The sequence below is a fragment of the Rhincodon typus genome, chromosome 12 (genome assembly GCF_021869965.1).
Source record: "Rhincodon typus isolate 14 chromosome 12, sRhiTyp1.1, whole genome shotgun sequence".
Taxonomy (NCBI): domain Eukaryota; kingdom Metazoa; phylum Chordata; class Chondrichthyes; order Orectolobiformes; family Rhincodontidae; genus Rhincodon; species Rhincodon typus.
The window spans coordinates 30,463,095-30,475,298 of NC_063343.1; the positions used below are offsets into that span (position 1 = coordinate 30,463,095).

At 42.0% G+C, this 12,204-nt stretch overlaps 1 protein-coding gene across 1 annotated transcript in view; it reads left to right on the forward strand.

Annotated features, from left to right (window-relative positions):
• The first annotated feature begins 409 nt into the window (after positions 1–409).
• The window catches only part of LOC109936743 (tetraspanin-17), a 49,978-nt gene continuing 38,183 nt past the window's right edge, over positions 410–12,204 (forward strand). Inside the window, exon 1 of the mRNA XM_048603651.1 lies at positions 410–823. Coding sequence (XP_048459608.1) covers positions 743–823 — 81 coding nt within the window. The 5' untranslated portion in view covers positions 410–742. The remainder of the gene's footprint in view (positions 824–12,204) is intronic.

Consider the following 12,204-nt stretch of genomic DNA (forward strand, 5'->3'; position numbering starts at 1 on the left):
TTCGTGTGCCAATTCCCTTACACTAGCGTATCATCCGGCGCCCTGTTCTGTTATGGGTTAACCGGACCTTGAGCTTTATTTTAGAAAAGGGGAAAAATCGGCTGCTGCAAATCTGAAATTTAAAAAAAAACAAGGGGGAAGAGAGAAAGAAAAACAGACGAAATGTTGCGAAGTTGCATATAACGCATCAGTTCGATCTCCTGAGGTTTTTAAAAATCCATTTCTGCCCCCTGTGTGTGATTTGGGGGGGAGGAGGAGGGTGCTGGCTGGCTGGCTGCCTGCCTGCTGCTCTTGCCTACTTCAGTCAGACCGACAGAGGGTAACACTCTGCCTCCTGCAGCTCCCAGGAGCAGACTGCGCGCGCGTCCTCCGCCTCCATCGCGCGCTCAGGCGGAGAGGGGCACGCGCACGGGGCTGAATGCGCATGCGCCCTGATGAGCTGGTTGATGGCGGCGGCGGCGGCGGTACCGGGGGAGGCCGCTGTGTCGGTGACCGGGGACTAACCGCATGGAGTTGTGAGCGGGATCGGCGCGGGGTCGCCTCTCTGCCCGGACTGAAGGCCAATGTCGGTGCAGGCGCACTCTCTCCTGATGCGGTGGCCGGGCCTCGGACACTGGCTTCTCCCGTTCGCTGCTGAGCTTCACTGAAGGCGGCTGTCCGCCTCTCGGGGTGTTTTTTTTTTAACGTTTGTTTTATCCTAAAAAGAAAACCCTTCCTCCCTCCTGAGTTTTTCCAGATCACCATGTCCGGGAAACATTTCAAAGGACCCGAAGTTAGTTGCTGTGTTAAATACGTTCTGTTCGGCTTCAACATCGTGTTTTGGGTGAGTGTTTGCAGGGTGTTGTTTTCACTGAGTGACCGAGCACTCGAGAGCCTTTTGTCTGACTCCCATCCTCCGTGCTTTTACCTTGTTTGCGGGACCATGTCAGAACAATAATCAAAACTTCTTCAAACCCTCTCGCTGCAAACCGATTTGTGTTGGTACGGCGGAATTTTAGAGTATTTTGCCAATAGTAATAGCAGCAGCTTCCAATAATATCAATGCAAAGGGTTGATAAAAGCCCAGCAAGGTGCCCAGTTTTGTGGTACCGCTTTTGCCAACGTTATTGTTCTGAGTTAGTTTCCTTGCTATCAGTTGCCCCAAACGGCTTGCTCGTTGACTGATCCATTCATTGCTGCTACTTGTGTTTGATTTTAATTCTACAAGACAAATGGACAGAAGAAATCTGATTTAAGAAAAATCGATTAAATACTGTATATCTGTAAACAACCTCTTAACAGTGATCTGGTTGGCGGTGATTGAAATGTTGGGTCAGCAAAGTGTAACTTCACTTTGGAAATAAAAATAATTTACATTTAGTCACTTGTTGATATGACTACTGTCCAATTTTAAGCTAGTGGATGCAAGCTAATGAGCTAATAGCTTTATAAAACAGTTTTTTGGACAGCCTTTAAAACTTGTTGTCTGATTTTAAAAAATGCTTCTAACAGTAGTTTGCAATGTGTTCAATTTGTGAATCAGTTTTGCAACAACAGTAGCCTTTGGTTATGATTAGGATGCACGTCCTTGTATATGCTCCTTGTTTCTATAAAATGTATTGCCAAGAAATGGTGCTGCTTAATCATTAGGTTCTTAATAGATTTTAGATACTAGATTTTAATTAAAATGTCACATTAAAAGACAAAGAAGAGAGACATTACAAATAACACAGCGTGGAGCTGGAGGAACACAGCAGGCCAGGCAGCATCAGAGGAGCAGGAAAGCTGACTTTTCAGGCCGGGACCCTTCTTCAGAAATGGACCCAAAACGTCAGCTTTCCTGCTCCTCTGATGCTGCCTGGCCTGCTGTGTTCATCCAGCTCCACACTGTGTTATCTCTGACTCCAGCATCGGCAGTTCTTATTATCTCTGAGTGAGACATTACAAGTAACAAGGTTTTGAAGGTTGTTATAGCACTGCTTTAGCACTACTTGTCTTTCCGCAATGATTTCTAAATCCAAATGTGTTTTTTTTTTGTTCAGCTCTTCTGTAACAGTAAGGAGAAGATCTGTTTCTCTAACCTAGAAACTTTTGTCAATTTATTCATTTTTCTTTTTGTTTGTTAACATCATATTCCCAGTAGATTAGACACCCATGGCAATGGGTGCACATTCCTCATACATCAACTGCGTCCAGTCCCATGTATCTGTCATCCGTTTTCTCCTCTAGGTCCCTCTCTTATGTTTTCTGTCAGTCTTTTTTTTCCCAAAGTTTGTCTACTTTCTGTCCTAATGATGTGAATATACAATATTTTGGTCACGTGTTAGTACAAAACTTTAGTATTGGTGAGGGAAAAAGAAAGGACATGTTGACGAAGCTCTTCATCTTGCACTCATCAGGACTGATACAGAAATACCAAATTTCAAAGGGAGCAAAAATTTATACTGTGTGGGAAAAAGAATGCTGATTGGTCAAGGAAATGAACTGGAGAATGCACCAACTTTTCTCCAAGCTTTTATTTAATTGAAAGAGGTGCATTTCCTGGGCATGTTACTTTAGTTTGCAGAGGGCAGAGTGTGAACAATACAGGGATATGCAATGGTGTACATCCCTTTAAATTTATGCAATGGGTGAAATTAGCTGTTTTACTCTGCCATTTGTGTTGCTACAGAATAGTAGAATTTTCTGCTAACAGAATGCTCCTATCAAGCTAGAAAGGTGGTTTACCTACAACACAAGTGATGTCTTTTCTAAATTTCTTTGCTTGTGTAATGTCAGTTATGCAGGCATACATCCCAATGACTAGTGGATCTCATCAAACAACATGTTACTTCAGTTGTTCACAGCAATTAATGGGTTATCTCCATAAGTGTGAATGCACATGTTTAGATGATAGGTAATTATTAGGTAAGGATTAAAAACAAGCTGGTTGGTGATTTAAAATGGTGAAGACACAAAGTGATTTTTTTTTCCTTAGAGGTAATAGTGGGCAGTAACAGATTGTGCTTTAGTTCCTTGACAATCTTGAGCACGTGGACACAAGATAATGCTTTGAAGAGCCATAGGATTTAAAAATGAGTATAAACATACGAAGAAGCATGACTGCATAAAACTGGACAGACTTGTTGAATTATTTGTGGGGTTTCATTGATCCATAATCAGTGTTTGGATTTGAATAGTGTTTAGTGTTGATTTATGTTATTATGTCATGAAGCAGTAAACACGATAAACCTTGCAATCTGGAAACAAGTGTGTGTGTTCTCCATTCTTGCTAGCGAAATACTGGAAGATAATTTAAGACTTTTAAGATACCTAGCCTTGTAATGAAGACCCAATGGTGGTAATGCTGGCAATTTCAAACTGGATTGAACCTTATCAACTTTGTAAGAATACAGTGAAACTAGATAATAATTCTAAATCTGCAGGAAGATCTGGATCATTGTGGTACTTGATCTGGGTCGAGAGACTCTGGTTCTTTTGAGGATTAGAGTAGGAAGGCATATAGTTAGGGCTGTCACTGTATGCATTTGCTAAGGCTGATAATTCTTTGTTTGTTTCAGTTTATTAACAAACAATGATACTGTCGTTGTGATGCTTATGTTTAAGAAATGCTTTATTAAAAAGTACTTTGTTCCACATCATTTATAATGCATTTTGTGCCACACCAGATGGGCATGGGATTTCATACAAAAGTTTGTAGTATGAGCTATGCCTCAGTAGGTAGCACACCTTGCCTTTGAGTCAGAAAGTTGTGGACTCAAGTTGCACTCTGAGACTTCCCTTTGGACTGCAATGGAATATGTGAATACTGTGCTGAGTAAAAGACCCCAAAGCAATATTTTCAAGATCAGTGAAGTTTTCTGAAATCCTAGGCAATGTTTATCCCTCAATCAACATCTCAAAAATAGATTCTCACATTGCTGCTTCTGGAACCTTGTCCAGCAGTTGATCGCTGTGTTTCCTATGTTGCAACAGTAACTAGAGTTAAAAGTACTTTGTATGATGTGCCAAAGCACTTTATAGCCAAAGGTTGTGAATGGTGCTTTACGAGTGCAAGTGTTTCCTTCACAAGTCCAGACAATTATGAATGCTGTCACCTGCTGATGCACTATTTCCTTACTTAAAATATCAATGCAGATTAAAAAATTGACAGAAAACAACACTGTAAAATGAGTCTGAAATAATTGCTGGAGATCTAGAAGATTAGTACTTATGCACTGTTATACATGCTGAGAAAAAATGGAGCAGTAGTTATTAACTAAAATGTTGAACTCTATAGAGAAGAACATACAAATCAAACTATTTGTTCAAATTATGCTGACACTGTGCAGTATTTTCATCGGACTGTATGATGAGTACTGTTCATTTCTGGCTATTTGAGGAACAAAGGAAACATTCAGTCCCTGAAGGACAGCCATGGAGCTTATCCCTAATGTCAAAGAACCGATTATGCATACACAAAACAACCTTTTTTCTTTGGAGAATAGAGTGAAGTAGTGGAAGGATTTATAGGCTAACTAACCGTCTGATAACGGGCTTTGATGTGAATGCTGCTTCCGTGGCCACAGCTTTCATTATCCTAATGGATAGGTTGGTTATTCTAATAAGTCTAGGTGTGATGAATAAATGGGACCTGTTGCAATAGATGACAGAGGTTTTCATGTTGGATGGAAGATATGAGGCCAGTCTCCCCATAGTCAAATCTAGAGGTTACAAAAGCCAGCAGCCACTTCAAGTTTATGGAGATTGTAAGATGAGAGACTGGCCTGGACTACGTTAAATAACCAAATTCTAGAGGCAGGAAACAATGTGATTCAGGGTGGGGAGCATTGATAACCATTTAATACAAGTGTGCTACTGGATGCCAATCTGTAATCAGGAGCCTTAACTCAGGTTTCTACCCACCAGGTCTAAACAAATTTATGAGCAAAATCTGGCTTCTGTCTTTTCAGATGTGTTGTTTGGGAGGGGACTTTGTAAAAAAAATTCTTTCTAAGCTTCCATTTCGAATAGAAATGAAAGTCCTTGTGAGTGAGGCAAAGGACTTAGAGCTAGGATGGCAAAAACTGCTCTCACTTGTACTTGTGAACTAGTTTACCAAGGATTATTCAGTATGCATCTAGGTAAAGCTCCAGTAATAAATGTGAGAAGTGATTTTAATTGTTTCCACATGAAATCCAGTATTTTATACTGTGTGTAGTACAGTACAGTATGATGAAATCAACTCAGTTACTTGTACCACTTTTGAAAAAGGTGGTGCTATAATTGCAATGCAGATGGATCTATGTATTTGGATATACCACTCTAAATAAGGGGTATTTATAGGGTAGTTTTGAAGAATAAGGTCATGCCTAAATTGTTTAATTACGACTAACAAAAACTTAATTTGCTTTACTTAAGAGACTTCCAGTATATTACTAAATTACTTTAGAAAAATATTTCCATTTCACAATGTGCAGTATAAATGTATGTAAAGCCTAATAACTTGTGTTTACTGAAATGAGATTTGTGGACATTTTCTGGTGTTTTGAGGGTTAAGTTCTAAGATTCTGACTGTTGTTCTTTGGAAATCATAATGTTGACCTTCATTGTTAGAAGTAATTTTATTTCATATGCTCCATTTTGCAAAATGACTTCGTGCTCATTCTATTGGTGTTAAAGCAAGTGGAAAGTTGACAGTGAAGAGTAGAAAACATATTAGAATATTTATGCTCTTTATATTCAAATTTTGTGAGTTTTACAGTTAAACACAAAAATCCTGGAAATACTGAGCAGCTAAGTCAGCATCAGTGCAGAGGGATTCAGAGTTAGTGCTGCAGGCGGATGATCTTTTTTGTGGGAAAAAAAAACACGTAACAGGCTTTACGTTGGGGAGAATCAAAAGGAAGATCTGTGACTTTTGTGGAAGGTATCATATGAAAGGGATGATGGTTCAAAGCAAAATGTAATTGGGCAAGTAAAGAAACAAAAGCTGGGTCCAGAGAATAAGTAAATTTCAAGAGCACAATATTCAGCTGATTGCTTTTAAAAAAAAAAGCAGTGATTTATGATGTGACATTATTAAACTCAAAGATGAGCTGCTCTCACTCACCACTGTGGGAGCCAAGGACTTAGACGCCAGAACAAGAGTGAGGTGGAGCAATAGAATGATGAGCCGTCAGAAGTTCGAGGTGATACTCGTTCCACAAAATCATAGTCCTACAGCATGGAAGCAGGTCCTTCGGTCTAACCTGTCCATGCCGAACGTAATCCCAAACTAAACTAGTCCCACCTGTCTGCTCCTAACCCATATCCCTCCAAACCTTTCCTATTCATGTACTTACCTAAGTGTCTTTTAGATGTTGTAACTGTGCCCGCATCCACCACTTCCTTCGGAAGCTCATTCCACTTGCAAACCACCTTCTGTGTTAAAACAAAAATAAATTGCCCCTCATGTCGTCGTCTTTTTTATCTCTCTCCTCTCACTATAAAAAATCTGGCCCCTGATCTTGAAATCCCCCATCCTGGGGAAAAGACAACTATCATTAACCCTATCTGTATCCCTCATGATTTTATAAGCTGCTAAAAGGTCACTTTTCAACCTCCTATACGCCAGTGGAAAAACTCCCAGCATATCCAGCCTTCCTTCGTAACTCAAACCTTCCATATCTGGCAACTCTGGTAAATCCTGGTAAATCTCTTCTGAACACTCTCCAGCTTAATAATATCCTCCCTATTATAGGGCGACCAGAACTGGACACAGTATTCCAGAAGAGGCCTCACCAATGTCCTGTACAACCTTAACGTGATTTCCTAACTCCTATACTCAATGCTCTGAGCAAGGAAAGCACCCTGTTTATATGTGACACAAACGTCAAAGAATTCTGTACCTGAACCAGTGCTAATCTAATTTGTTTGGCCTTACTAATGTAAGAGAAACTGTCATGAAGAAGCAAAATTTTACAAATTACTTCTGTCTCCCCTAGAGGAGGTGTTCAGTTATTTATTAGTTTTATTGTCAAGTTACCCTTTCGGACAACAGAATGAGAATGGAAGAGTACAATTAAATAAAGGCTTAAAGAATAGAATCTGCTCTGGAGAAGTGTGTTTGACAGTTCTCTGAGTAATTCTCATTTGTTCTTGAGATGTGGGCAACACTGCTTCAATTGCTGATACTACCTGTCCTTTTATTGCTTTGTGAAAGAAGTGATCTGTTGTTATAAACTGTTTCAGTTCTTGTGATGTTGGTGCTCCTATTATTTAAGGTGGTAATTTCAACTTGGCTGCAGTTCCTTCAGGATTGAGTTGAAGAGATCTTTTGAGCTGGTGCTCCAATGTTCTGTAAAGGCCTTAGCTCTGGGAGGTATTGTTGAATGTGTTCTGTAGGTGGTCCGTATGATGTGTCAGTGGCAGAAAAGGTTGATGAATTTAATGGCAAGAATACATAGCAAATATGCTGCTCTCGTCTGCCTTGTCTTCAGCTTCTTGAGCTTTAGTCCCAGCGAGTGATAAGGGCTCAATCTTATTCCACCTTGAGTCTTGCAGAACATTTTATCCCCCCCATTAGTTTATTGGTTATACAGTCATTATTCAGATGATGTAGTTTCTATCCAACTTTTATAGCTGTGATTGTTTATATAACTGATTTGAATTAAGTTTCTGATCAGTAGTAATCCTCATGATGTTGATGCGTGACTCAGCAGCAGTGATGTTTTTTGAAGATCAGGAAATGGTGATTATTGCCAAGCACTTGAGTGGTGTGAACTCCTCCGTCACCTCAAGTCGAGATGTTGTCCAGGTCCTGCTTTAGATAGGCTACAACTGCTTCATTTCATATACATCCGTAATCACATTGTACAGTTGTCAGCAAATATCCAGTTTTCTAATGTTATGATGAAAGGACAATCATTGAAGTTGAGGATATCTGAGAAAATTTATGATGCTTAAAAACTCCTGCAGCTGTAAACTGCAAGGCTAAGGGCGAGGTACTACGAAGTGGGATTAAAATTGGCTAGTTTATTCCACCGGTACAGACATGATGGACTGAATGCTTCTTTATATGCTGTAAATTTTCTGTGATTCTAGCAATTTATTACGATTGCAGTGTTTGATCTCCAACCACAATCCTCTTTGTCAGGTAAAATTCCAACTGTATAACTCCAATTGAGCTCCGTTTTGTTTGAGCTTCTTTGGACAATTCTTGGTAAATGCTGATTAAAGTAATAAATGAATTTATTTCTTCCATCTGCACCTAAGATCATCTAAGGAACCAAGTGGCTTTGATGTTTAGATATTAATGAGGTAGGCACTACTTGAAAGCACAGTTGATTTACTCTCTTGATTTAAGAATAGGGAGTTACATTTTATATTGTTGGGGATAGTTTTTAATGGTAGGTCAGTGAATTTTCTACATTCTTTGGTAGATGATTGTCAAGGGTACTGAAAACCATTTTGTCCTAAGATTTGTTCTGGGAAAGACAAATTTTATTGCCCATCCTCAGAACTATGGAAAAGTTACAGCACAGAGGCTATTCACCTGTACCCCTGTGGGAAAATCTTTGACAGTGTTTGTATGTGTGTGCAAAGCAGGAGCAGCAAATCCTTGGGCCTGCTTTGCCATTTAAAGATCATGGCTAATCTGGTTGTAACCTCAAATCCGTATTTCCACTTACCCCTGATAACCCTTCAACCCCTTACTTTACAAGAGCCTGTCTTAAAAATATTCAAGGAGTCTACTTCCACCACCTTGTTCAGGAAGAGAGTTCCAAAAACTCAACAGCGAGCAGGAAAAAATTGCCTAATCTCTGTTTTATTGGACAAACACTGATTTTTAAATAGTTCTAGATTCATGAGAGGAACCGCTCTCTTCACATCTGCCCTGTCAATACCCCTCAGAATTTTGTTTTACTCTTCTGAAGTTCAGTGGGTGCAAGCCTAGCATGTCAAAATTTTCCTCCCAATATAACCTGCTCATTTCCAGATGCTAATCTAGTAAACCTTCTGTGAATTATCTTCAATACGTTTGCATCCTTCCTTAAATAGTGTCCAGTGCTGTGCGCAGAGCTTTGATGTGGTCTCACCACTGCTGTGTATAACTGAACCATGACTCCTGTGCTTTTGTATACAATCTCCTTTGCACTATACAAAATTCTATTAGCTTTTCTAATTGCTTGCTGAATCCCCACATTAACCTTTTGCAGAGCATGTATTTGGGTATCCAGGTTCCTTTGCATCTCAGAGCTCTGATATCTGTCATCACTTTTATCAAAATTTTTTTATTCTTCTCGCCAAAATAGATAATTTCACATTTTTCTGCATTATACTCCATTTGCCAAGCCTTTGCCCACTTGGTTCCTTTTTAATTTGCTCACGGGCATCACTGGGTGGGCCAGCATTTATTGCCCATCTTTGCCTGCCCTCGAAGGTAGTAGTGAGCTGCTGCCTTGAACTGCTGGATTCCATGTAATGTTGGTACATCCCCATGGGTATTTGGGAGGGAATTCCAGGATTTTGACCCACTGAAGGAACAGCAACACACATTTCCAAATCAGGGTGGTGAGTGGCTTCGAGTGAAACTTGCAGGTGGTGCTATTCTCTTGTATCTGCTGCCCTTGACCTTTGTGAGATGGTGGAGGCTGTGGGTTTGCACAGTGTTGTCTAATGATCTTTGGTGAATTTTTGCAGTGCATCTTTATAGATGATGTATGTAGCTGCTACTGAATGTTGTTGGTGGAGAGAGTACATGTTTTGAATGTGATGCCAATTAAGTGGGCTGCTTTGTTCCAGTTGGTGTCAGGCTGCTTTTGTTGTTGGAGCTGTACTCATTCAGGCAAGGGGGGATTACATCGTAGTCTTCACTTGTGTTTTGTGGACGGTGGACAGGCTATGGGGAGTCGAGAGGTGAGTTGCTTGCTGCAGGACTCCTAGCCTCTGGCCAGCTGTTACAGTCACTGTACACATATGGCTTGTCGAGTTCAGTTTCTGCTCAGTGGTAATCTTGGAATGTTAATGGTCATGCCATTGAATGTCAAGAGGTGATGCTTAAATTGTCACTGCTTGGAGATGGTCATTCCCTGACATTTGTGTGGCATGATGTTACTTGCTACTTGTCAGCACACATGTGGATTTTGTCCAGCTCTTGTTGCATTTGGACATTAGCTGCTTTTGGAGTTGCATGTGGTGCTGAGCATTTTGCAATCATTGGGAAACATTCCCACTTCTGATCTTTTATGGTGGAGGATAGGATCTTGATGGAGTAGGCAAGGACAATTGGGCCTAAGACACCACCCTGAGGAACTCTTGCAGAAATGTCCTGAAGCTGAGATGACTGATTTCCAACAACCACAACCATCTTTTCTATGTGCCAACCAGCAAGAGAGTTTCCCCCCGATACTGCTTGACTTTAGTTTTGCTAAGGGTCCTTGATGTCAAGAAAAAGTTACTCTCACCTCACCTCTGGAATTCAGTTCTTTTGACCATGTTTGAACCAAGGCTGTGATGAGATCAGGAGCTGAATGGCCCTGGTGGAACCCAAACTATGTATCTGTGAGCAGGTATTGCTGAGCTGTTGGAACTCAAACTGTGCATTAGTAAGCAGATTATTGCTCTGCTGGTGCTTGACAACCCTGTTAATGATACCTTCCATCACTTTCCTGATTAACCTATCAATATTTTTTATATCCTCCTTGAATCCGCTTCACAACTTGCTTTCCTACCTATTTTTGTTTTGTCAGAAAATTGGCAGCCGTTCCTTCTGTCTCTTCATCCAAGACATTTATATACATAGTAAACATTTGAGGTCCTAGCACTGATGCTTATGGTACACTACTTGTGTGTTGACAATATGAAAATGACCCAGTTAACAAGGTGTAGAGCTGGATGAACACAGCAGGCCAAGCAGCATCATAGGAGCAGGAAGGCTGATGTTTCGGGCCTAGACCCTTCATCAGAATTGGGGAAGGGGAAGGCAGTTCTGAAATAAATAGGGAGAGAGGGGGAGGCAGATAGAAGATGGATAGAGGAGAAGATAAGTGGAGAGGAAACAGACAGGTCCCCTATTCCCAATTCCTTCGCCTCTGCCGCACCTGCTCCCAGGATGAGACATTCCACTCCCGTACATCTCAGATGTGCTCGTTTTTCAAGGACTGCAACATCCCCCCCGCCTCAGTGGTCGAGAACGCCCTCGACTGTGTCTCCCGCATTTCCCGCAACTCATCCCTCACACCCCGTCCCCGCAATAACAACCAAAAAAGAATCCCCCTCGTCCTCGCGTACCACCCCACCAACCTCCGGATCCAACGCATCATCCTCCGACACTTCCGCCATCTGCAATCCGACCCCACCACCAAAGACATTTTTCCCTCCCCACCCTTATCTGCTTTCCGGAGGGACCACTCTCTCTGTCACTCCCTTGTCCGCTCCACACTCCCCTCCAGCCCCACCACACCCGGCACTTTTCCCTGCAACCGCAGGAAGTGCTACACCTGCCCCCACACCTCATCCCTCACCCGCATCCCAGTCCCCAAGAAGACTTTCCACATCAAGCAGATGTTTACCTGCACATCTGCTAATGTGGTATACTGCATCTGCTGTACCCGTTGTGGCCTCCTCTACATCGGGGAAACCAAGCGGAGGTTTGGTGACCGCTTTGCAGAACACGTACGCTCGGTTCGCAATAAACAACTGCACCTCCCAGTCGCAAACCACTTCAACTCCCCCTCCCATTCCTCAGACGACATGTCCATCTTGGGCCTCCTGCAGTGCCACAACGATGCCACCCGAAGGTTGCAGGAACAGCAACTCATATTCGCTTGGGAACCCTGCAGCCCAATGGTATCAATGTGGATTTCATAAGCTTCAAAATCTCTCCTCCCCCTACCGCATCCCAAAACCAGCCCAACTCATCCCCGCCTCCCTAACCTGTTCTTCCTCCCACCAATCCCCTCCTCCCACCTCAAGCCGCACCCCCATTTCCTACCTACTAACCTCATCCCGCCCCCTCGACCTGTCCGTCCTCCCTGGACTGACCTATCTCCTCTCTACCTCCCCACCTACACGCACCTATTACTGGCTCCATCCCCGCCTCTTTGACCTGTCTGTTTCCTCTCCACCTATCTTTTCCTCCATTCATCTTCTATCCGCCTCCCCCTTGCTCCCTATTTATTTCAGAACCCCCTTCCCTCCCCCAATTCTGATGAAGGGTCTAGGCCCGAAACGTCAGCCTTCCTGCTCCTATGATACTGCTTG